The sequence below is a fragment of the Triturus cristatus genome, chromosome 4_2, assembly GCF_964204655.1.
Source record: "Triturus cristatus chromosome 4_2, aTriCri1.1, whole genome shotgun sequence".
Lineage (NCBI taxonomy): Eukaryota > Metazoa > Chordata > Amphibia > Caudata > Salamandridae > Triturus > Triturus cristatus.
In genome coordinates this window covers 619698214-619725407 of record NC_140586.1, presented here as the reverse complement: position 1 = coordinate 619725407, position 27194 = coordinate 619698214, and the positions used below count along the sequence as shown (strand labels likewise).

At 48.2% G+C, this 27194-nt stretch overlaps 1 protein-coding gene across 1 annotated transcript in view; it reads right to left on the bottom strand.

Moving 5' to 3' along the window:
* Positions 1–27194, bottom strand: part of ANKRD13C (ankyrin repeat domain 13C) — a 388883-nt gene that overhangs the window by 274647 nt on the left and 87042 nt on the right. The window contains exon 6 of the mRNA XM_085602287.1: positions 8553–8619. Within this exon, the coding sequence (XP_085458413.1) occupies positions 8553–8619 (67 nt within the window). The remainder of the gene's footprint in view (positions 1–8552; positions 8620–27194) is intronic.

Here is a 27194-nt window from a genome sequence, read left to right as displayed (position 1 = left end):
TAAACAGAGTGGTTCTGTCGGGTTCAATTGGTTACTTATCAGCGCACTTAGTGTCACATGTGTATCCTATTTTTAAAACTTTTAACATCCGTATCTCAACCGCCTAAACAAAGAAACATTTTTGCAAACAATGAAACACGTGACTCAAATTGAGGTCTACTGTTTGTTTTATCTGAATTAAATCATTCATATATATTCACATATGTAGTAGATCAAGGCTGTCAACATATGGTGAAATATTTACACATAAATGGTGACGACCACTCAAGGCCCAGATTGACCAAGACTCTACATATCAAAAGAAGAATTATTAGCTAGCAGAGCCATTGTGTTTCCACAATTATCTGGCCTATCCCCCACATGTACATCATTTTTGACCACTCTGTATATATTGCACACTTGTTGAGCACTGAGCACATATGTCACATGATCACCATGTATGTGTAAATATATATATATATATATATATATATATATATATATATATATAATATATCTGCTGCTCTTCGATAGCCACACTGGCGCCATGGGGCATTAGTGTACCCTGACTCAACAGGCCAACATGGGAGAGAGGAAGGTTACGAATAATAATACAGCGCTATGAGTTCATTGTAATAAAAAAATGAGCACAGCAGAAGTCACTCTAAAGTGATAGAATCATTGGTTCTTTATGCATTACTTAGTTGGACATTTTACTGCTCCTAAGTGCTGTAACTAACCTGCTTTGCTATTAACTAATTTAACAGTAGGTTTTCGCCCTCAAAAGGATAAAAGGCTGTTAATGCCCAAAACTGGATTCAAAAATGTGACCTGGATCTCTCTAACAAAAGCACTGAGCTATTTTCATGATGTATACTCCGTGATCTGTCAGCATGGAACACTTACTTTGCAGCAGGCATATTAACCCTCTGCTCTTCTTTATATTCGTCAAAACTTCCACTAGAAAATGATCACACGCTAGGAAGAACATTAAATCAGAGTTTATGACATTTTTATTGTTGTATAAACATTTCTGGAGGGAAGGACGGCGGCAGCAGGTGCTTGTAAAACTAAAATACTTGCAAACACAGTGCACACTACTTGTAGTCATTATAACGTATTAGCTCCGAGTTGATTGTAATGGCGTTCCATAGACAAAGTGCTGCCATTCAGTGTTACATTTTAGAGCTCAAACTGCGTAAACAATCAGAGTAAAAGTCTCATGAATAAATGGATATTTAGATATGGCTCTGAAGGCGACCGGAGGGAATCTTTTATGTGCGTTTCTACTCAGAAAATGTTCGCTCAGACGGTACCAGGCATGTTGGTCAGTAGCAAGTTGGTGAATAGTCTTCCCGAACACTAATGGCTGCACTCTACTCAATTTGCGTTAAACTGATTGCACCGGCACCGTGTAAAGCAAAATGTTGCCATTTCCACTTTTCCTTCCGATCCCCGGCACTCCACCTCCAACGAGTGCAAGACACTTTACAATTCACTGACACTGCACTCCCAAGCAAAAACACACGTTTATGAGCCTCTCACACGCAAGAACGAAGTTAATGGTTTGCAACTGTAAAGATCTGGCTCTGAAGGGGGTCCAAGGGAATCTTCCAAAGGCTAACAGATTGGAAAAGGGGAACCGAGTGCCCTGAGGAACAAGGGCCTAAAACTAGAGCAGCAACTAACTGCCGTCCGTGGTCACACCCCCGGCAGGACTAAACCAAGCAGGCCGCTGCTCAAGAAGCGACATGGCCAGCGACATGGCCAGCGACATGGCCGCCGCCGCGGCCCCCCCCCCCCCCCCCCTTCCCCTCCCCCGTGTGGTGCCGAGCCAATGGCAGCCTCCTCTGTGGCGTTGGGAGGACGATCAAGGAATACCACGGGACAGCTGCCGGATAACAATTTTTAAACGTTATAGTAAGGTTCCCGCCAGTACGGCTATTTCAGTGGTGGAGTTAAGAAAACTTCACAACATCCGGAATAGCACGTTAGAAACTGCCCCAAAACACTAGGAAGATAAACATGGATGACCAAAAATGCAAACTAATACATACATGCCAACATTTCAGAAGAGCAAAGTGGGAGATTTAAATAAAAAAATCAAAAAAAAATCGGGAGAATGGGGCCTTCAATCGGGTTTCTGTCATGTATGGACTTTGGAAGTGTGCTGCTGCAGGATCGGACATTTAAAAGCAAATTCACGTGTTTTTTTTTTATCACCTTTCAGAAGCATGGAGCGCAATGGCAGGCAGAGAAAGAGGGGGATGCAAGAGTCGTGCACTGGCCTGGCAGGTTGCGGTCAGTGCATACACCCCCCTCCCTCCCCCGTCAGCCCCGGCTGAAACAGCTTCCGGGCACACACACAGTCGCCCCCCCGCCCCCCCCCCCCACCAGTACTTCACAGGTGTTTAAAAGACCATTCGGTTGTTAATGGAGCTTTGTTGGTTTTCACCCCTTCTAGGGCCCCTGCATCACCATTCTGACTATTGCTGGAAGAATTAGCACGTTACACATTACCAAGCCCTGTCAGCTGAAACCCCGAGGAATCGGGTTTTTGAATGCAGGAATCGGGAGGCGGGAGACTAGCCTTCAAATCGGTAGTCTCACGCCTGAATCGGGAGTGTTGGCATGTATGCTAATAAGCAAGGCAAGCATCTTGCGCGCGACCCCAGCCCCCTGCATTTACATCCCTTTAAGCACATGGAAAAACAAAGCCGGGCATAAACACCAACATCATACTGGACACTGCTTCTAAAATCGCACTTATTAAAAAAACAAGCATTGGCATAGCCAATAGGTCTCGCCTTTGGGACCTTATAAGTGTTTAACTATGCAACAGTAATGTTAGTGCACCAAGGATATTGTGCTGCATAACTTAATACTTATAAGGTTTCAAAAGCGAGACTTATTGGCTATACACTGGAAAAGTATTTATCCATATTTTATAGCACCAGCAACAAACAATGCACACAAGCATGCAACAAATTTGTTGTTTATTTCCCCATTATAAGAGGTTTCAATTGCGTCCCAAAGACCAACACAGTTGTATATTAACACAGAAGTATTGTGCAGAGTACAACATTGGTCACCAGTAATTTCAAGGAGACTGCAGCAAACAGTGTAAACATAAATTCGGTGAGACCCTCTGTCCAAAAGGATGGGAAGAGATAGCGTGACTGATGGCAGAAAACGGGTAGCACAACAGAAGAAGGAAACTGTTAGCTGGAAAAGATTTGAGGGAACAATTTGAAAGCCATGGGTCACACCCAAGAGTTGTTTTCAGTGTTTGTGAAGCTGAGTCAGGGCAGACCCTCGTCCACTAAAACCAATGAGGACCGAGGTCAGGAGGGCTGAAGGTGTATCATGTAAGAAACATGTAGCATGTAGTTATTGGTGTTATGCATTTCAGCATGTAGAGCAGTGCTTAGTTTGTAAAAAGAATAAGTGCCGGGGCTCTTGTCAGGATGCAGCTTGGACCAGCCCGTTTCTTCTGTTAGCGCCACCTAAAACTGAACCAACTGCTAACCATGAATGTGGGGAGAGGATGTGGTGTAATGGCCACAGCTGCAGGCTTCGGAGCTGGTGAACCAGGTTCGAGTCTCGGTGTCCACTCAACATCCTGTGATTCTGGGAAAATCGCTTAATCTCCCTAATTTAATGTGTCCTTAAATGGTGCTCATGAAAAGCACCGGTGTGGATGATCAAGAGCCGGTGCTGAGCACCGGAAACCACTGGCTCAAATTAAGCACTGATGCAGAAGAAGGTCTTCGCAGGACATTTGTAGGCACGTGGATGAGTTCCGATTGCAACAACTGCATTGGCAGGGCTTAAAGAGCCATATTGACAGGTCGCTGCATACTCCAAATGTAAAGATGGGTTGTATGGGGCAGCCTTAATGAAAGACACAGGGGATCATACACTAGCCATCGTCTTACTCAGGGCAGGAAATTGGTTGACCTTTGGCATTGGTCTGCTTGTGTGCGAGTCAAGGTTATACATAGAGGTTTCCTAATGGTGAAAGGGAGCTAGAGAATCACTTGAACAACATTTAAAAGTTTGAGACGTCAATCTTGTGACTTACATGTTTGATGATGGCATTCTAGTACCAAAAACCCTGTGTGCTTAATGATCTGTACTGGGAAACTTGGTGTCTGGTTGACAAGTAGGTTCATGCTGTCGACCTCAGGCGTCTGAATGGATTGTATGTCTGAAAGATTTCGGACAGTTACCCTAAGGGGCATATTAATGGAAATTAATATTTATGCTAGTAATGCTAGCAATCAAGCATAGAAACGAATAGCAAATGTATACTCCGAAATAGACCCGGGGGATATAAAAAATACACAGCAAAAGGGAAATTTAATTTTTCATGAAGTGCCGAGGGCTAATCTAGGTAGCATTTTTATTTGAGGGTTTTGTATAACGGCTTCAATATTATGTCGACGTCAGAGCACTTTACACCGATATAGAGCATGAAATATTCGAGAAGTGCTTTGCTAGAATGTATATATCAATTTACAAAGACAAATGGGAATATGCATTGTAAAGATCAACAGTACAGATAACAATTGTCACAGAGGACAGGCATACGCAGGTGTGTGGCAACGTAAAATACATACATATTTGTATATTCAAAACTGGGCACCAGTTTCTCTTATACAGAGCAGAACTTAAGTGAGGTGAAGTAATAAATTAGGACTTAACTCAGGAAGCAAAGAGAAAGAAAGAGGATATGGAGTTTCAGGTGGCTTTTAGCGGTTATTCAGTGGGACACCTCTGAACTGGGAATGTGCATTCCTGGTGAGGGAAGGTGTCAAGCAAAAAAGGTGGCATAGAAACGAGTGAGAAAAGCTGAAGCAGCTAAAGCTGGGAAGAATTTCCAAGAAGCCTACATCATATAATGTGCTACTAGTTCACGTGACCCAGACGATCTGCTCTCAGCTACGGAACCAGGACAAAATAATCGGCTCTTGGCTTCCTATGTTGACCACATTTTGTGATCTGGCTTTATCCCTTTATCCACCAGATTGAGAGAGCTTTGAAAAGTGGTATGAAGTACCACATATAACAAGCAATGGCAAATTCAATAGGTCTAGCCTTTGATACCCAGTGGCTCTGACAATGTCTTTTGTTTATGCCGATGCTGTACAGCATGAACAAAAGGAAAAGAAAAGGTGTGCTCATGGTGTACATGTGCACATACTTCATGATCTACGCGTGCGATACAGGTGCCATTTTTTTTTAATTTACTGATCCGATAGGGACCTGTAAATGAAAAGAAATATGAGAATCAAGTAGCGCAAAAGTATTTTATTCATAAATTGGAAGGGCCAGCAGCAATCTGCTACAGTGCCCCCCTCCCAATACAAAGTTACAATTGAAGAAAAAAACAAATGGAGCACAGGAGGCAGAAAGAGGGGCAATGAAGGAGCTGGTTGGGGCACCTGGTGGAGGGGAAGAGAAAAAAAGCAGACAAGGGATGGAGTATCATGGAAGACTGGGTAAGAGAACACAAAAGTAAAACAATAGGAGAGAGGGGAGAAGCGCACGGTGAGAGCAACACATACTGTAGGGTAGAGAAGCAGATAGGGGCGAAAGAGAGCAACTCGTAAAGTGGCGAGAGAAGCACACAGATTACATTTCAAGCAAACTTCCCTTAACTGTCTAACAGGTACGTCCTGTTGAACAAGAAACCATGATCTTTCAAGGTTTGACCCTACTAAAGTTCTCAAATATGTATCACTGTAAGATTTTTCTTCAGCAGCACAATTTCGGAATGAAACTGCCGGTCCATCCTTGGATCCGTTTCTTTCGACTTTAGGAAGGAATCAACACCATCTTGGCTTGCAGCAGGCCTGCTTGCTTCTGTGATAGTTCGCAGTTTCTGGGACAGTGAGTGAGAGGACGTGGATCGTCTATAGTCCTCTGGGCAGAGCACGTTAGCCTCTTGTCTATTTCATGGTTTCATCAAGTACGAACCGCAATTTTATTGTATTTGCATTTGTCAGTCATTATTGCAAATGTCCATTGTAAGGCAATTATGTTTAAGTAGCCTACTGTTAAGAAATGCCTTAACAGCCAGTTAACTGCTTCTTTGTTTGGTTTATGTTCAGAGTTCGGTTTGAAAACACTTTTACATCTGAAGGCTGCATTAGTTTCATGGCAATTATCGCTATTAAATTAAAAAGCAAGAAAAACACAAATAAAACAAACCGTGGATTAGTTAAAGACAAGGTTTGATATATGACACGGCGATTGATACTTTAATTTTACCAATTCTTCGATACAAAACTGGCCTTTTCTTTATTTTTCAGTGCCTTAATTGAGCCTGGTGAACCGTCCTGTGTGGTCGTGAAAACTCGTAAATAAAAGATTGCTAGTTACCACACCTTAGCTCGCTTCAGAAAAATGCTATCTATATGAAGCACTCCTTGCGGAGTACCCAGTACTAACAAACAGCTAGAAAAACAAGTTGCCACGTTAGTCACGGATATTTAAAAAAAGCTACAACAAGCATCGCGGCACCGGCGCTTCACTTTTAACATTAAACGTAAAGCGCGGGTGCCGTGATTATAGTAAAAGTAAAGAAATAGATGTTTTTTTCTATTTCTTTACTTTTGCGAAAGTGAAAGTCATCATGGTGCTAATGACCCGTGAAAGATAGATGGCGGCCGGCTGCGCGCGTGCATGCATGCATGCATGCTCACGTGAATGCAAGCTTGTCGCCAGCCAGCAGCACTTTGAAAACTCATCTACTAAATGGCTCTCTGAGCAGCGCATGCCCGCTGACTCAGCGAGACCTAAAAAGGGTCAGTTTTCAGTGGAAAAATTAAATGCTTCTATAATGTGTTTTGGGCCCTTTCTTATCGCAGGCACTTAAGCCTACCCACACAAGTGCGGGATCATTTTTATTGGGAAACTTAGGGGACCGCAGAATATTGATTACCAAGCGTTATTACCAATTGTATTTCTCTGCATTTTTGCCTTCCAAATGTAAGCCAGTGTGTAAGAAAGGAGACATTTTGAGAAATGCCCTGTAACTCGCATGCTGATATGGGTACCCACAAATTCAGAGATTTGCAAAACACCACTACTTCTAAACTCCATATCTTGAGCCCATGTCGGAAATACATAGGTTTACTTGATACCCATTTTCACTCTTTATATTTTACCACATCAATTTCTCTAAACCCGGTACACAATGAAAAACCATTGCAAGGTGCAGGTCATTTAGTGGCTCTGGGTACCTCGAGTACTTCGAAAACCCACAAATGCTAGATATCCCTGCAACCAAAAGCGTTAAGCAGATGTAATGGTATATTGCTTTTGTAATAGGCCATTGTGACAATAAGTTACAAATGAAAATTTCACAAATGGACGTTTTTTCATAATAATTTTTTTTAAAATTTTTATTTCAACAGTTAGTTTCTTTAGGAACACCTTGAGGTATTTACACAAATGACCCCTTGCTGAACCCGAAATTTTGTCTACTTTTCAGAAATCTACAGCTCGCCAGGATTACCCCATGGGTTTCACAGCGGTTTCCACCACAAACTGGAAGTAGGTTGAAAGCACAAAAATTAGGACAGATGGGCTACCTCTTTGAAAAATGCCAAACCTGTGGTTAAGAAAATAGGGTTTTTGATTCAGCTCCACATGTCCCTGAAAAAACTCAAAATGTGGCTATATTTTGCCTATTTTCTCAATCCCCTCCAAGGGAATTCACAAAGACTGGATACTTTAAGAATCGCCAGGATGTTGGAAAAAAACGTACACAAATCTTGCGTGGCTAGCTTATATGGAAAAAAAATTATGGAATGCTAAGCACAAACTATCAAAAATAGCTCTACAAAAGGCTTAGCAGAGTGGGCTAACAGCGAAAGGGATATATATATATAGATATATATATACACATACATATATACATACACACACACACACACACACACACACACACACACACACACACACACACACACACACACACATCGAAGATCACACACAATAGCTTTAGACTAGCAAAGGAGAACGCAAGCCTCATCCCCGAAAGGAAATACAAATGTGCACTACAATAATCCTCGAAATTTCATGCGCTTGGAGGACAACCCATCCAAGCAATGACAAACAGTGGGAAACACATGAAAACCAAAGGGTGAAGGGGGCTGGCACTAAAACCACTGTCGGCGGACAAGATTTCTTAAAAACAACCAAAGCGGTCTGTAGCCAGACATAAATAAAGAAATAATAATTTACCAAATTCCAGCACAGGTGTTTCACATCCACATCTTAACTGCAGAGTTTTCAGTGCACATAGACTTATGTTGCCATTATACACATTGCACATTCCACTCTCAAAGTCTAAATACTGAAGGTCATTCTAGTCCTTTTAGCAACTACATAACATTTACATGGATAATTACCACATATTCTAACTCACATGACCGATCACATGCTAGGCATTTAACACGATAAAACATACATTTTGGCATAAGACAGGCCACCTGAACATAGACATGTTTAACATCTGAAAAATTACGCATTGAAAAAATAAAACAAAAATCAAAGCTTACCTTATATTTATACCCTGTTTATATATTTTACATGCATCAGAAGGCAGAATTCGGGAAAGTAAAGGCACTGCATGTATAAAAGGAAAGGAAACATTTATGTCACTTTCTTCAAATGTGCTTGAAGTAAAGAAAACAATTGAAAAGTACTAACATTTGACTGTTCCTTTAGCATGATCGTAATGCAGGGCTGTCAGACATATCTTCCACATATTTTCCATTTTTATCCTCAGAAAATACTCAAAAAGTATACGTTGATAAGTCACAAAATGCACCCAACATTCTATCACCAATATATCCTTTACAGGTCATTAAAATAACATCAATAGCTTTACAAATGAAGATCTTTTTAAGAATTTTGACAAGGCATGCGGGTAAAGTTGTTTTTATCATAAATGATTTTCTGTAAATATTAAGACATGCCCTACACAGCGCGCACACACCTACTACACAGCACATATACAAGCTAGTACTCAAACAGTACTTACAAAACAGCTATTGATATTTACTTCAGTACACAATTAAGGTCTGATTAAGAGTACGGCGGTCCATAGGACCGCTGTACTCGCAATGGAGAGGCGGGAACCGCTGCATCAGTAGTCCGACAACCATATTTTGAGTGCGGCAGTCACACCGCACATTTTATGCCCCCTATAGGCATTCACCCCCTGTTCCATCACAGCATGGTCTGTAAAGTCCATGCCGTGCTGGAACTGGATTTAGCCCTGCGATGGCTGTGCCTTTTTCATAAGCACTGCCATAGGAACGGCAAAGGACCCCCGCCAGACCACAAGATTACTTGTAATCAAGCAGGCAGCCAAGTTTGGCAGTCCTGGAGCAGGGTGCTGGCATGGAGGCCCTCTATAGGACCGCCAAACTCGGAATCAGGCCCTTAGTACCTTTGAAATCTCAAGTGTTTATTTGTGTTTCCATGTTATATTTTGCAAGACACACTGTGTTGTACCAAGGGAAAAAACATAACCAAACAGCATATAAATATGCTTTCACTTGCATCCAAATAATGCTTCCAAAAAATTCTAGCAATAAATTGGATTAAACTAAAAACAAAAGCTATTTCCAAGGATTTACATTTGCAGAAAAAACATGCAGTACATGCAAAATATTAATAATAATTTCAGGATAAGGGTAGGTAGATCAGAATCCCAAGGAAGTGATAACACCGTCTGTAGGAATTCAGACATGGACCCAAAGGTGGGACAAGAACTGTGAACCTACTCTGAAGATACAAGGTGCACTAGCAGCTGGAGTCAAGTAGCAAACAATAATTTGATTTAACCACTGCAGAGGTCCATCCCTGTCAAAATCCTCACACATTTCACAGAGATACATCTGGGACAGAAAAATCTCATCTTGTCAATGGGCACCCGCATGTGAACAACGTGGGCGAACCAGCATTTCAGTATAACCAGAGCAAGAGAATGTACATGCACATTTGTAATAAACCAGTGTAGGCAGGTGGACAATATAAACAAGCATTGGCATAGCCAATAGGTCTCGCTTTTGGGACCTTATAAGTGTTTAGCCATGAAACAGTTGATGTTGCACCAAGGATATTGTGCTGCATAACTAAACACTTATAAGGTCCCAAAGGCGAGACCTATTGGCTATGCCAATGCTTGTTAGCCTTTATATGAACGATTTAGATGGTGCCCTGATGGATGTAGCAGTTTATACGCTAAGTATAGGGTCTCGGCAGCTACCAGTCTTAATGTACACAGACTCCTGTGTGCTGATGGCAAGAATGGGGAGAAGCCTTCAGAAGTTTCTAGACACCTTTGTTGCTTTCATGTCCCGTTTAGGCCTCACCGCTAACAAGACTAAAATTTTTTGCCATGATTTGCGGTCGTCCTCTGAGTAGGGCAACGCCGTTTTATATTGATGACAAGGCCCTTAAATGTGTACAAAACTTTACAAATCTTAGGGTACCATTTGATAGCTCAAGTACATGGAAACATTTGAGAAAGGTGAGAGTAACTGAATTTGAACAAGCAACAGCTTCTGTTTAAATAATGTGTAAAGCTGGCTTCTAAGCCTCTAGACACTGTTACTACCATATATAAAGCCAGACCTGTACCAATAGCCACTTATGGGGAAGGCCTTTGGGGATAGACTGATAACACCTTTCTGCAAGTTAGCAAAAATACATTTTTGCACAGATTATCACTCCCGCCTAATGTCCCCTCTGTGATAGGGCATATGAAATTGGGGCTACAGTACGTGGGAGACATTACAAGATTGGTACTTATGTTATGGCAGTAGTACCCAAACTGTGTGCTGCGGCACCCCGCTGCACCACCAAAAGCAGCGCCGGGGCGCAGTTGCTGAAGCGAGAGCCCTTATGAATTACACCGGCCTTTGGAGAGCAGGCCGGGTGTGCAGAGTCTGGCGCCCACTAGGTGGTGCATTAGCTGCATCGTCATAACATTTAAAACCTAATTCGTGAAAAGCCTTTACTTTATCCTGGGGACTTTCAAAAACACAGCTATTCCCATCCAAGTATAACGCCTACCCGTATTTATAACACCATAAAAAAGTTTTTTTGTGTGTTTGAAGACACCCATAAATGTTTTTAATATAACAGATCTGCAGTTTTAACTGAGGGGGTTCAGAACTGCTTCCTATATTTTTATTATGTAATATAATGCTGGCTATTAAAACACCATTGTGAAACCTGACGTAATCCACTTGTGAGGTAAATCTCAGATGATGGATTGCCCGTTTACAGGGGCAGGGAAGACTGTAGAGTGGCATAACGAAACTTCACGGGGGGCTGCAAGGTACATGGAGGGGCCCCCTCTGGACAATCGGGAGCTCTCAAGCCAGTGTGCTGTGCTGACGGGGCCCCTGGAGAGCCTATGTTACGCCACTTGCCAGCAGCATCCCAGCTGCCAGAAAGTTATCTGAAAACAAACATCGCTTTTTTTCTCTTTCACCAAAGATTTATTACACTATAAAGACAACCCAGCCCACAGTTTATCACTGTAACTATGGAAACGGAAGAACCAATCAGACACTAGTTGGTAGTTGAGTATGATAGTGACCTTTCGTTTCAATCCAATGGCAAGCGGGCCCAATTCCCACTCAACTTCCTGTGGCGGCGTTTGGCCTGCAAGACCGTCAGAGCCAAAATTCGCAAACTCAGCACCTGCACCTTTGACAATGGAGAGAAAAGAGCAGTCCGAGTCAAAGAAGGAAAACTGGCACTTTGTAGAAGCAAGGCACACGGAATCATAGAGACTCCCAAGCAGTAAAGCTTTCTCGACTACTGGAATCTGTGCCCCCATCTTATCCTGCTCTGAAGTAACAACCTGTTCCTAATCGCCTCACTTCCCAGACTGCACATTAGTTCAGATATCTCCACCCGGCGTCTGAAATATGTGCCCCCTTTTTGTCCTTGTACTTCTCCTCACCACTGCTTTCCTAGTAACACCCTTCTCATATCCCCACCACCCTCCTCCTGCTCATTCTCCCAACATGGCCACCACTCGAGTAAAGTCTGGAATTAATTGCTACAAAATCATTTATCCTCCTAACCTGACTAAAGTTTCAGCAAAACGATTCAAACATAACACCATTGAATGTTTCCCTGATTCCCTTTTTGTTGATCAATTTTACAATGGTCGTTATGGGAGGCTCAAAAACGATTTCATTTTTTTCCACTCACGGCATCCCCTCTTGGTCCACCCGCTGAAATAAAATTCCCTTAACATCACCTCCTCCTCCTCTATCCCTCATGGGAGACAGCAAAAAATTTCCCCCTCAGCGTGTTTCAACGGCTCCCTTACTATCTCACTCTATAACAACGGTACTGTCATGATCCAAGCCAAAGACACCAGTCTCTCTCTCTCTTTGACCACCTCTTCCCTTCCCTACTCCCCTCCCCTGGGACCGGGTTATCCCTTGACTCTTCATCTAGCTCCACCCATTACTCCCTTTCTCCTCCCCCGACCCCCCCTACACTCCAATAGGCTGCACCCTTGGGAGGCTCAGGTCGATCCTCTTCCCTCCCCTCCCCCCCTGTGCCTTCCTCTCCCATTCTTTCCCCCTCACAGTATGCCCCCACTTCATCACTTCAGCCTTACCTCTAGCTAATACGCCCCTCGACCAATCTGCACCGTCCCGGTACTCCAATCTCATCTCCTCCCCCCAATCCCTACCTGACACCCCCCTTTTTAGTCCACCTCTCCTCCAACCTTCTCCCCTAGTTAACTTTCCTAACGTTCCCCTTATTCCCTCCTCTTCTCCATCCCCCTCCTCCCCTCGCTATGCACCCCGATTTCTCCACAAACCCATTGCATCTCTCTCCTTCCCCCAACTCCTCCAGCAATGCTGTGCTACCCCCTTTCCCCCCCTCGGTAACCCTTTCCCTCCCTCGGGCCTAGCAGAATCACTTCCTTTGTTCAACTTCCCTATCTCCCAACCCCCCTCGCTCTGCCAGATGCCCTTTCCCTCACAGCCACCTCACCTAGCTGACAGGACTTTTCCAACCCCCTCCCCTCTTTTCCTCCCAAACCTCCTTCATTCCTATGTCTCCACACATTCCTCTCCTCTCCTTCCGCACCACCGCCTCGCTCCTCACCTATCTCCCCCTAATTATGTCCTTAATTCCTATCCTTCTTGCAACGCCAACAAAGACAACTCTCCTTTCACCTCTGATGCACCAACGGCCGCTCTCAACCAACGCCCGCTCTCAACCACCACCTTTCCCCACCTCTGAACCCTGTACCCCAACTGCCCTCCCGTTCCCCACCTCTCCTTGCCTTCCACCGCCAATTGCACCCCCTCCTGTTTGCATCGAGCCACCCAACATGCCGTGCTCTGCCCTACTCTCTCTGGAAAATAAGCCAGGCTCTCTTATCACCTCCATCTCCCAGCTTGAAGCTACCATTTCACTTTTAAGCTCCAAGATTTCCACTTTTCCAAACACCTCAAATCCTTTGGAAAACACTCACCTTCCACGAGATGCACCTCGCCCCCACACCCCATAATAGCCAAGCATAACCTGCCGTCTGCAAACATCGCAAACTCACAAAAGCCCTCGAACGCCACCCTTCTTCCACTTTCATCTCCAAGTAACCCTACTATCTACACTATTCCAACCATCTGCTCTGTCAGAACCACTCATCCACCTAAACCCTCCCGAGCACCCTCGTATAAGTAAAATATCCCTATCACCCCTCATAGTCCAAGTGCCCTCGTGACAACTGCAGAACTTGAAATCTCCGATACCATCATCCTTCACAATATTGACATGCTCTTCCTCACAGAGACCTGGTTCAACGTTATCTCTCACTCTATGTTTGATCTCTTATTACCCACAGGCTATTCTATATTTAGAAATGACAGAATTGACAAAGTTGGGGGAGGTGTTGCAGTCATCTTTAGAAACTCCCTTCAACTTAAAGCTTTTCCTAACAGCTCCTTCCGCACTTTTGAATGCCTATCTCTTGAGCTTCAATTGCACCACCGCTTATCCCTCAGATTCCATGCCATTTACCGCCCGCCTGGTAGCGGCCCTTCGTTTATGGAGGAACTCACTGACTTCATCAGCGACCAATACTCGCAAAGTGACAATCAGATCTTTGTGGGTGACTTCAATCTCCACTGGGGCTCGCCTCAAGACTTCTGCGAAATTGCTGGCCACCTTCCTCTCTGCAAATGATCTCATCCAACACTGCACAGAAACAACACACTCTAAGGGCTCAATCCTGGACCTTGTTATTTCTAAAGCAGGCATGCTTACTATCACTACCCCAATTCATGTAGACTGGTCTGACCACCTCCTCATCCCATTCTCTCTTCACCTATCACACTCTATAACTCTCGGCGAACCTAAGAGGGCTACCTCCTGGTTCTGTGACACTAAAAATATTGACCTCTGTACCCTCTGTGAATCAGCTTTCCTATCACTTCCAAGGCTAGACCCGAACCTAGATGTTAACGAACTCACCTCCCAATGCCTTGCAGTCGAAATAAATAACGTTGCTCCTCTCCAAAGCAAAAAGAAAAGGCCTACTCTCCCTCAGCACCTTGGTTCAACAAATCCCTCTATGAAGAAAGGAAGTACCCTAAGAGTCCTGGAGAAACAATGGAGACAAGCGCCCTCCACCGATAATTTGGCCACGCCTCGTTCAGCAAGATCCAAGTACCACAAGCACATCTTCCTTGGAAAAGCGTCGCACTTCAGAACCCTCCTCAACTCAGCCAAAAATAGACCCAAAAAACTATTCGATCTCATCAAGAATCCAAACTACTCTTCCCCAACCTCCAAGTTGGAGGATTCTACAAAGAAAGCAGCAGGATTCGCTATATTCTTTGACGAAAAAGTGAAATCACTTGTGGATCAGGTCATTCATCCTATCCCTCCAGAGGAGTGCAAATCCTTAGCCATTTGGCAGAACTTTGACCCCATCTCTGAAGATGCCCTCCTCAAATGCATCCTCGAAACAAAGCCCTCCAACCATTCTCTTGACCCCATCCCTAGTGCCATTGACTTCTATACCCATTCTCTTTCCTATTGGACCACTCTGGTTAACTTCTCCCTCTGTCAAGGCTCCCTTCCTGTTTCCTTCAAAACTGGGCAGGTCACCCCTCTGCTTAAAAAACCCACAGCTGATGCGAACGACCTCAACAACTTCCGCCCCATCACTAACCTACCTTTTCTTGCGAAAATCACAGAAAGATGTGTAGCGAAACAACTCTCGTCACATCAAGGACAATGATCTTCTTGACAATTTCCAGTCCTGCTTCATTCAAAACTTCAGCACTGAAACAGCCCTGCTGCAAGTGATTGATGACGCGCTGCGGATACTCGATCCGGGGGAGTCTTGTCTTCTAATTCTCCTTGACCTTTCTGCAGCCTTTGACACTGTCAATCACAACACTCTCCTTAACACTCTTCAACAGAGAATGGGCATGGAGGGCACTGTGATTAAATGGTTTGCTTCCTTCCTCTCTGATAGATCCCAAATGATCAAAATAGTGAAGAGTCTTTCATCTCCTTTGGCGGTAGGTCAAGGTGTTCCTCAAGGCTCTATACTTGCACCCACATTGTTCAATCTCTATTTAGAACCATTGGGAAATCTCCTAAGTAAATCCGGGATCCACTATCATCTCTATGCGGACAACACCTAAATCTACCTTAAGGTGGCCTCCACTCATGATCTCTCCATCCTAAGCTCTACTCTCGACTCCATTCAAAACTGGATGTTAACTCATCAACTGATTCTGAATCCCTCCAAAACTGAATTCCTCCTCCTCTCCTCCTCACTTTCTCCTCCCCTGGTTCAATCATGGATGGATCAGACGAGTCTACTTAACAATAAACCCATCATGGTCGACAGCGCAAAATCCCTTGGTGTCATACTCGACAAAAAACTCAATCTACTATCCCATATCAATTCCATTGCAAAGTCTGCTCGATACCAACTGCGCCTTCTATGGGGGATTTGTAGTTTCTTCCCGGAGCAAGACCTTAAAACCCTGGTCCAATCGCTGGTTCTCTCCAGACTGGACTACTGCAATTCTCTTCTTACTGGCCTCTCCAAATCCCACCTGTCCCCCCTTAAATCTGTTCTCCATGCAGCAGCTCGCTTCATATATGGGGCCAAAAGAAGCAACCACATCACGCCCATTCTATCCACCCTCCGTTGGCTTCCCATCTAGGCAAGATCTATCTACAAGACTGCCTGTATCACACACAAAGCCTTGCACCACTCCTCTCCTCGCTACCTGGCGAATAAACAAACTCTCTGGAGGCTCTAGACCATCACGTAACGCTGAAAATGTATTGCTTGAACCTCCCACTTTCAAGAAGGAAAGATCGTTGGCCCAATCCTTTTCAGGCAACGCGGTGAGAATCTGGAACTCACTTCCGCCTCAGCTCCGGACCACCACCTCTTCCCAGGCCTTCAAAACTGACCTCAAAGTTCTCCTCCTTCAAAGACACTTCTAAATTTAATTCACACCCTCTCTATTATCTGAAGGAAGGCCTTCCGTTATAGGAAATTCTGTTCTTCATTACTATAGAAGTGCCTTCCCAAGGTGTTCTTGTGGTTTGAGTGTCTGCCATTTATTGCAGTATTATACTTCTACTTGTATCTTGTACCTTTTTGTAACATGCACACGTCACTTTTCCTCTTGTAACGTATCGTTTGCTACCTCTTGTATTTTGTTTGCTCTTGATACATGCACAATTGTCACTATTGCCTCATGTAACAACGTTTGCTTTTGTAACATGCTAACTTGTAATTTTCTCCTCATGTATCATTACTGTTCCTATTGTGAAGAGCTCCGACACCTTCGGATAAAGTCCGCATTATATAAAAACGCATAATATAAAAACGTGTAAAAAAAAAAAAAAAAAACTGACAAACAAGTCCACTCTCGGGTCTCGTGTGGCTAAGGTAACGGGTGACAAGCCTCAGACTGAGAACACAGACGACGTCGTAAACCATTGCTATATCCGAGCTCTCAAGTTTCAAGCGCATGCACTTCTTTCTTTTCCCGGTTTTTACCTTTGAATTCTGGGACTCGTAGTCCTACCTTTAGAATGAGTTTAATAGAACTAGAAATCCAAGCATGCAACTTCAAAAAAACTGAACTGGGTGAGATAGTCATGCAAGGGAAATTTGATAGCTTTGCATTCCAATATTTGGATCCACATGCACCTCGATCGGGACTTGCAGCATCTTCTGAAATGTTAGTCCTGGCGTTTACAGAGTTCGGGTCAGATATTCACAGACCTCACCTGCCACTGCCCTTTTCACAAGCACTTTAAATAGACAGCTCGCGCAAAGCCCCTCATTCTTCACCTGCAGCCAGGGCTTTAAGTGGGATGGAAAAACTGGGGGGGTCTCTCAAAGGGACGTGGCCAATGTAATTAAGTGTGTGGCTTAAAAACACATAAGCTAAAAATCTGTGCTTAGCATAGTGTGCCGCCCGACTTGTATTTTGCAGTTTCTGTCATTGAATCTAGATATACGATACAACAACTAACATCATACCTACAAGTCAAGACTATCGGCTTTGTCAATGGTGGTTAGTTGCACAAGATAAATAAGCAGCAACTATGGCTTGTATATAATATTGAAAAAACTTCCACTTAAAGCCCTGGTGACACCACGACAACGTTGCTGCTCCTGAGTTTAAAAAAGAGAAAGGAAATCCAGAGAGAAAATGACTCTTTAAAGGATTTCCTTTCTTCCCCTACAACGCTCACCTGGCATGCCGTAGCTTCTCCAATAGTGAGAAGTGAGCAGTGTGAGCAGCGCACAAGCTGTGCCTGCTGTCACTGCAGTTTGAAAAAAACACGGACCGCCTGTCCCAGGGCACAAAACAGAGCCTGATAGAGACCAATTTCGAGTCTTCCTTTAAAAAAACTGCACCCGCTTAAAGCCCTGCCTGCAGCCCTCTGTTCTTCATAGAGCGCTCTGGGGAGAGCGAGGAATGCCTTTGTACTTTAAGAGTATGTGCTCTTAGGCAGGGGTCCACCGTGCTTAATTTGTGCTTGAGTTTGCCGGTGCTTATTTATAAACACCAGGACCTATTTGAGGGAATCTACGACATGGTGGCGCTGTATGTGTGTATTTTATTAGTCGAGATAATTAGTGGATCATTCAACTATTTAACATTAGCTAAAAAAGATGATAGAACTAGGGCTTAATACTAGAGTTTAACGTGATATGTGGGTAGTGCAAGCTCAGTGGACCTTGGGCCCCAGCACTTAATTTTTTTCCAAATCAAGTACTGGCAGGGGACATTCATTTTAGGTTAGGCCTAGAGACAGATCCAGATATCTTGCTAACTTTACTCAAATCAGAAATTCCTAAATATAAAAATGCATATACATGTAGAAGTGTTTTTTTCAGCCTTCTTCATCTATTGGTCTGTACAATCATCATTCACATTTTGTTTCTCCCTGCCACAGCATTAGCATGGGATGGTGAGGCGGCCCAATTAACGATTTTTTCCTCCATTTTTATCCTATTATGTTTTAATCACCCTCTGTGATTAAACTATGTTTTCAGGTTCTATTAATTCGAAGTCAGTAGTACCTTTTATTTGTGCCAATAAGAGTAATACTGTCGAGGGCGCTAGGTGGCGCCAGCCAAGATGGCCGCTATGGTGTGAGGCTCCTGGCTGCCGGACCCCTCGTAGTCGCCCCACATCCGCGGATGCTGTCCTAGGCTGGATCCGCTGTCCGTCGAGTGTGGAGGTCCCGATGCCCGACCCTCGGAGCGAGTTTGGCCTGTCTTGGTGCCTCCGGGGCTGAGTTGGACGGCCCGCAGCCCGCGCCGGTGCGTGGGCGGAATCCTTCAGGCTCCCTGTGCGGCTCCATCTGCTGCGAGAGGCCCCGGCGCACCACGAGGGGCGAGGGCCGCACGATCCTCATTGGCTGCTCTGGACCCAGAGGGCGGACGCGTTGCCCGTGCTGCTCCTTCCTGGCATCTACTTGGTGGCGGTGAGGCTCCGGTCGGCGGGGAGACCGACCCGCTTCAGCCTCGACGGCCCGGGGCCGCCCGGGGGCTTGTGTTGCTGTTGCCTCTCGGGGGATGGGTCGCCCTGGCCGCCCCGTCGTGCTCTCCTGACGACCTCCTGGCTGGCTGCATCTGGTGGTGGCGTAGGCGAAAGGCGGCTGCCCCGTGATCGGAGCAGCTGATCCGCTTCTGAGGTGAGCTGGGAGAGGCGAGGCTCGACGGACGCTGCCCGGGGGTGGTGTGGCCCTTGTCGGCGGGCGGATCGGCCCGGGGCGGAAGCTGCGGCCGGCGTGGGATGACCCCTCCTGTGCCCTTGCTGTAGACCGGTGCGGACTGCGGTGGTGGCCCCCCTGGCTCGGGCGCGTGGCTGGCTGAGAGGGGCCTCCCCATCGTGCCCTCTCTGGAGCCGCGTCTTGCCCCTTGGACCTGGGGGGGGGTTGGGCTGTCGGCCCCTTACCTCCTGCTACCTCGACCACACCGGCGTCCCGGTGGCCCTCCCCCACAGTTCACCGTTGGGCACCAGTGCAGGCGGACATTCTGGTTGCTGCCCCCCCCCCGCTGTGGCGACAACGCTCTGACCCGGATCCAACGGAGTGGCCGGGTTGCACCCCTGTTCCTTCCTTTCCCATCGCCCTCTCCCCTCTCCTGCCTGTGTTCCATTGGTCCGCCATGGGCAAGGAGAAGGGCCCTAAGTTGCCGGGCACGTCTCATCAGACGTGGATCGACCAGTTCGCCAGCTCGGACCCTCCGGGCAGGGGGGGGGGGCCTCGGCCCCGAATAAGGACCTGACTGTCATCCTCCAAGCCATTGATGCCTCCCGCACCTCCCTTGAGGGGATGGTTGGGGAGGTGAAGGTTGATGTCGCGCTTTTACGGCAAGATCTCCGCTGCGCCACAGCCCACATTACGGAGGCGGAATCCCGAATCTCGACGGCGGAGGACGACATTCACTTGCTGCAGGATCAGGTCCGGGAGCTCACCACCCACTCCAAGGAACTGCACAGGCGGGCAGAAGATGCCGAAAATCGCGCCCGTCGCAGCAACCTTCGCCTGGTGGGATTTCCGGAGGGAGTGGAGTCTGGCCGTGCCGATGATTTCCTTGAGCAATGGTTCAAGTCCTGGATGCCGGAGAATGGGCTGTCGACTTGGTTCGTGGTGGAGAGGGCGCACCGGTCGCTGGCGGCCAGACCCCCCGTGGGGGCTCCCCCGCGCCCGTTTATCCTTCGGATCCTCAACTTTCGGGACAGGGACGCTATCCTGCGGGAGGCACGAGTGCGTGGGCCTTTGACCTTTAACAACCACACCATTATGGTTTTTCCGGACTACACCCGGGAGGTCCAGGAACAGCGCCGTTCCTACATGGATGTGAAGCAAAAGCTGCGTTCCCTGGGTCTTCAATACCAGCTCCAGTTCCCGGCCCGCCTTCGTGTTGTCTTCCAGGACAAGACACTGTTCTTTGATACCCCCCGGGCGGCCTGGACTTGGCTCACTGAGGAACGGCCTCTGCGCCCACCCGCGGGGGTGTCCTCCGCTGCGGGGTCTCGAGGCCGCGAAGCGCCCATAACCCGACGACCACGGCGCAGGAAGCGCACGCAGTCCCGGCTGCGCCGAGGAGTGGCGACGATCCGGACCCGGTCCGCCAACGCTTCTGAGAGACTTGTGAGGGGCTCGTCGGCCTCCTCCGACGCATCGTCTAGGGCGGCAGGGGGACCCCGACGTTGCTTGTCGCCCAGGCCGGGGGGATCTCCTGTCCCTCTCACCGTACAGTCGGACTTGTCTGACCTTTCCCGCAGTCCTGCCATGTGATGTGTGGTCTGCCCCGGGTATCCACGGGGGGAGACGGACTTGTTCGGGGGCGGGGGGCGGGAGACTCTGCACTCTTACGCTTTCTCGCCACTACCTAGGCTGTATCACTGAAATCCGTACCTCTGGAGGGGTCCACTACGCTCTTATACCCGAGCATCTAAGCTTGGGGTCTTGTACCGGTTGGGGTTTGTTCGGGCGACAGATGCTTCCGTTTTCGAAGTGTAGGGTGGGGGGTGGGGGCCTGGGGTTGGGGGCCTGTTGGTTGTTTCTTTCTGGGGGAATGTTCTGTTTGGGTTGGATTTGTCTTTCTTTGAACGTCTTCTACTACACCACACTCAGTGCATCGCTGTGCCTCTCCACACACCCACCCGCGCATGCCTCACTGCCGCTCGCCCTCATGCGCAGTGCAATGCTCCTCCCCAGTGTGGGGCCCACGGTCCTGGCCCCTCACGGCCATCTCATCTTTAAAGTGCTCTGCTCTTACCATTCCCATGGGTGATCTCACCTCCAGGGCCCGCGTGCGCATTCTGTCATGGAACGTGAACGGATTATTGGACAGACTCAAACGTACTGCAGTCCTTAAGTATGCCCAGCGCGCCGAGGTCGATGTCCTCCTTCTCCAGGAGACCCACCTGCTGGGTGAGAGGTGCCCCTTCTTGGCCAGGTACGGGTATGACCGGGTGTGGCACTCTGGATACTCTCGCGGATCTCGGGGAGTCGCCATCCTGCTGCGCCGCTCCGTCCCCTTTGTCCTTTCCCGGGTGATCCGAGACCCCCAGGGGATGGGGATCGCTATTAGCGGTACGCTGGACGGTCGGCCGCTCAATTTACTGTCACTCTACGCGCCACCCATTGAGTTGTCTAGGGCACTATCCCAAGCCGCATCTATCTCCCACCGGGTGCGGTAGTTGTGGGAGGGGATTTTAACGCTGTCTCCGCCCCGCCAATGGATTCCTCCGGTCTGGTATCGGCGCCCCGCGCTGCGCGGGCTAAGCAGCTGGTGGGGTGGGCAGAAGCTCAGGGCTTATGCGACGCTTGGCGTATTTGGCACCCGCACACACGGCAGTACACCCACACCTCAGCCGCCCACCACACTCACGCGCGGATCGACGCTATCTTTGTCCCCTCCACCGACTGTGCGGGCATCCAGGACGTCCAAATCCTTCCTAGAGGGATATCCGATCACTCGCCTGTCCTCCTGGGGCTGGGCTCCCCGCCCCAGGGGGCCCGTCAGATGTGGCGCTTCAACGCCTGGTTTCTCCAGGATCGGAAGCTCTGCAAGGGGGTGGGATCCGCGTTGGTGCAGTACTTTGGCGACAACGACGGGTCAGTCTCATCGGCGGGGACCCTCTGGGAGGCGGGTAAGGCCACCGTCAGGGGGGCCGCCAAGGCGCTGGTGGTGCGCCGCCGTCAGACGCAGCTCCAACAACTCGCTGCCTGCGAGGCCCGGGCGTTGCGTTTGGAGCAATCGCTACCCGCGGATGGAGATCCGGCTGTAGATAGACAGCTGCGGCTTTTACGGGAGGAGATTCGCCAGCGGTCGTTAGACGCGGCTAAACTCCTCTGGCAGTCCTCGGTGGCACGGGTCTACGGGTGGGGTGATAAGAATGGTGCTCTGTTACACCGGCTGGTTACGTACTCGGTGGCGTCGCGTATTATCCCGGCGGTCACTGATTCGGAGGGCCAGCTTCAGTCCTCCTCCGTGGCCATGGCAAACGCCTTTGCTCAATATTATGCGCAGTTATACCGCGCCCGGGCGCCGGAACTGTCCCTAGCTTCGCTACTTGCAGCTCATAATTTAAAGCTTCCTTGCCTTCGGTCCAGTGATTGGGAGAGCCTGGAGGAACCCATCTCTCTAGAGGAGATTGGGGAGGCGATAGGGCGCACATCCGCGGGAAAGACCCCGGGACCGGATGGATTCCCTCAAGAATTTTATGCCGCCTACAAGGACCTTCTGACACCTCGGTTGAACGCCCTGTATGCCGAGGCGGTTAAACGCGGCTCCTTTCGCCCAGAGGCCGACATGGCCACGATTGTGGTTTTGCCCAAGTCCACACCACCCTCTTCTGATAGGTCGGCTTATCGGCCGATTTTCCCTCATTAATACAGATATCAAAATCTACACGGCGGTCCTGGCGCAGAGGCTTCGGCCCTTCTTGCCGCACCTGGTCCATCCTGACCAATGTGGCTTCATGCCGGATCGGGGTACTCGCCACTGCCTACGTCGCCTCCATGTGGCTCTGGCTCACCGCCACCGCATATCCCCATATCTCACGCTCCTACTCGCCGACTTCGAGAAGGCTTTTGATTCGGTTGGGTGGCCCTATCTATTCGAAGTCCTGGCTCAGATGGGTTTCGGCCCCAAGTTTGTCGGAATGGCGCGGGTCCTTTACGCGCGTCCTCGTGCTAGAGTGCTAGTTAATGGGGCACTGTCGCGGCCGTTTCGGATCGGCCGGGGGACGCGGCAGGGGTGCCCGCTGTCGCCCCTCCTCTTTGCCCTTGCTATGGAACCCCTTGCCGCCCTGGTCCGCGCAGATCCTCTTCTTCGGGGCTGGGAGTGGCCGGACCTTGTGCCCGACAAAATAGCCCTTTATGCGGACGATGTGTTGCTGTACCTTAGCGACCCGGCCCAATCTGGTCCCCGTGCGCTCCATCTCCTGGGCCTTTTCGGCCGTGCGTCCGGCCTCTATTTGAACCCACACAAATCGGTCCTAGTACCTCTGCACCCCTCCCGGGAATGCTTTGACTGGCAGGACAGGATTCCCCTCCGCCGGCTGTCCTTTAAATACCTGGGTATTTGGATCTCTCTTCTCCCAGAGCTGAGCTGGGCCCTTAATGTGGCCCCCTTGGTCAAGAGGGCCAAGGCCGATCTGGCGCACTGGCACTCGCTCCCGCTTAATCCGCTGGAGAGGGTGGCACTCTACAAAATGATGGTCCTCCCCCGGTTCCTTTACGTGCTACAAAACACCCCGTGTCCTTTCCGCGGCCTTGGTTCCGCGAGATGGACGGGCTGGCTACCCGATTTCTCTGGGGTGGGGGGAGACCGCGGCTGGTCCTCGCTACGTGTCGCCTGCCCACCTTCGATGGAGGGCTCGGTATGACCAATCTCTACCTCTACTATTTGGCCACTCGCCTCCTCGTTGTTCATGATTGGTTCTGAGGGGGATGGTCCGACCCGGCCTACAGGGTGGAACTAACTGCCTTGGGTTTCCCCTGCATTTTGGATCGTCTGTATGGTGCCCCCATTCCCACTTCCTGCCCCGACATCACTAGAGCGATCTTTTTGGCCTGGCGGGCGGCACTCCCCTTTGGCATGGGACGTGGTTGCGGGACGTTGCTGCCCTGGAGGGTTTTCGATCATGGGACCTGCTCGGCATCTCCCTGCTGGGGGACGTCTGGCGGGGGGGGGGGGGGGGGGGACGCATGTGCTCCTACGCGGAGCTGCAGGCGTGCTTCTCTCTACACTCATCACAATTTTACAAGTACCTCCAGCTGCGCCACGCCATCCGCACCTACACTCCCCTGGATGTTCGGTTGCCGGACCATAGTCCCCCGGAAGCTCAGGTCCTGCTGGGGAACCTAGGGAGGGGGGGTATTTCCCGCATACACCGTACTCTTATTAAAAACACCCCCGCGGTCCAGGACGGCTTGAGGGGCAGATGGGAGGGGTGGGTGGGGCCCCTGGACGAGGTGGACTGGCGGGACGCCCTTATGGCCCCCCGGCTGATGACGGCCTCAGCCAAGTTACGGCTGATTCAAATATATTATCTCCACACAGCATACCTTACTCCGGCGCGTCTACACCGTGCGGGCCTCTCAGCTGACGCCTCTTGCACCCGCTGCGGTTTTGACCCGGCCGACTTCATTCATATGGTGTGGTCCTGTCCGGATCTTGGGGATTACTGGAGGGGCGTAGAGACTGATCTCACTGAGGTGCTGGGCTGGGAAGTGCCACACAATCCTAGACACGCCCTGTTGGGCATCACTGATGGTCTACAGGGTACCCGCGCAGAGAAACTGTTCCTTATGACTGCGTTCATGGTGGCCAAACGGGATATTGCAGCGGCATGGAAACACTCACAACCGCCTACCTTGGCCAAATGGAGTGCTGGTGTAGACTGGTGCGCGGCCCAGGAACGGACTCTCTACCAGGCGAGGGGTTGCCCCAAGAAATATCGCAGAGTATGGGGGAAATGGTTGGGCAATGTATTCTGAGTGGGTGTGTTGGGGGGTGGGGGCGGGGGGTGAGGCTTTGGGTGGAGATGGGTGGAGATTGGTCTAATTCCGTGTATTTGCACAGTGGTGATTTGTCCGGCTCAATGTTCCTTATTTTTCCAAAACCTAATAAAACTTGTTTATCAAAAAAAAGAGTAATACTGTCCTGTGTTGTGCTTTAAAGTCACATGGGGTCTTTATACCTGGTCTAAGCGCACATGCCTGCTAGGAACCACTTGCACTGTTCAACCAATATATATGCGATGGTTAAAAAATAAATAAATATACATTTTTATTGCAAGTACAGGTGGCTACCATATTTAGGTGGCAGCTTGAGTTTAATTCTATGTATTTCTATGGCATATGTCTGCAATGAAAAAAAATAACCACAAGTCATAACCACAAGTCTCAAATGTACAGCAAATAAAATTCCAGATTCTCACCACAGCAGACATGAGATCTAAATCATTTCAAGAAAAAAACATGAGTTGCCAAGCCAGTATTTACCATAATGTGTTTGTTATTGTGGGAGGTCTGTCCAAATCAAAGCCATGTGGGGTAAAGTATAGAAGAACTACAAAATGCTGGGCTTACCATATGGAAAAAATGTGGAAGGAACTTAAATTCATTGCAGCCAGTTAGAGCCTGTCTTCAAGTGAAAACTTCAGCTTAATTTGAAAAATTCAAACAGTTGTATTTTGGTGAACACAGTAATTATATAAGCCAATAACTGCAGCTCAACCTAGACACCTTAGGAGAAAAATGCTAAATATTGTGCCTCACTGCCCGTCAACTATAGAGCAGTAGGGGAAGACAACGAGGAAGAGGCACTTGAGACACCTATGCCTAAATGAAAGGATGATGGGGTATCCCCTGGGAGATGTGGGGATGCAGAAAAGAACACTTTCAAAGTCAGAACTGGTGAGGACATCAGACAATGGTATAAAAACCAGTACCAGGCACCAAAGACTACAGATGAAGCCCTAGGCAGAGTTCAGAAATCACAGCAGCAGATCCACTAATAAGGAGCTGTATCAGTGGCTCTCTAAACCCTGAATATTATGAGGGTTTCATGTAACTTAACACCTCAGAGGGTGGTTCGGTACTAGCGGACTGACCATGAATAGCCCCCTCCCCCGACCCAGTGTTAATCAGAATAGCTCCTTTACAACCAGATCAGTGAAGATGAGCATAATTAAAGGCCACCAAACACGGGGATGAAGCCACATTGTTACCAGATACAGGTGCAGCAAAGACAATTGCAATACAAGATCAAGTACAACAACCAATGATTTACACCACGATGTCGCAAGGCATACATGTCCGACTACATCTTTCACCCATGAAAACCCTGGCAGTTGTATTAGGAACCAAATTACAATCTCATACAGAAATAGCAACAAAAAGAGGGGGCGGGGGCACAACACTTGTTCGGGTCAAAAGATATGGAGCACTACAACCTTTTTGAGATATACCCAAAATGATCCTATGGCTTGGGCCAAAGGTTATACAGATAGACCAACTCACACTGCCATCACAACCTCAGATACAAATTATTGCATTCATCCACTACAGACCAGTGATTCATAAAGATACTTATAACATACAGCCTTCATAGGGGTACAAACAAAACTGATGCAAGCAGGGTCCGACAATAATGAGCGATCCAGGGCAAACAAAATAAAAAGATGTACCCGGTTTTTAGAGACCGCATACCCAGCATTGGTGCAGTAATTGAAGAGTTATTTCAGCACAGTGTGATTCCACCTGCACCTCCACCAGTGAGGTTCTATGCCGATTGCTGCCCATTAAGAACAAGCATTGGCCGCGCGGCAGTAAAAGTAACGCCGCGCGACCGTAAAAGAGAAAGTCATCGCGATCACTCTGAAAGCGAAAGTGATCGCGATGACGCGCTAAAGCACGCTAGGGATGCACGCGCTGCAGCGGGGGGGAGGGGCGGAGGCAGGGAGCAAGCAAGAGGAAAGACAGATGGCGCTGAAGGCTGGCGGTTCGCGCGTGAACGCAAGCTTGTCGCCAGCCAGCAGCACTTTGAAAACTCACCTACTAAAGTCTCTCCGAGCAGCGCATGCGCGCTGACTCAGCGAGACATAAAAAACGGATGGGAT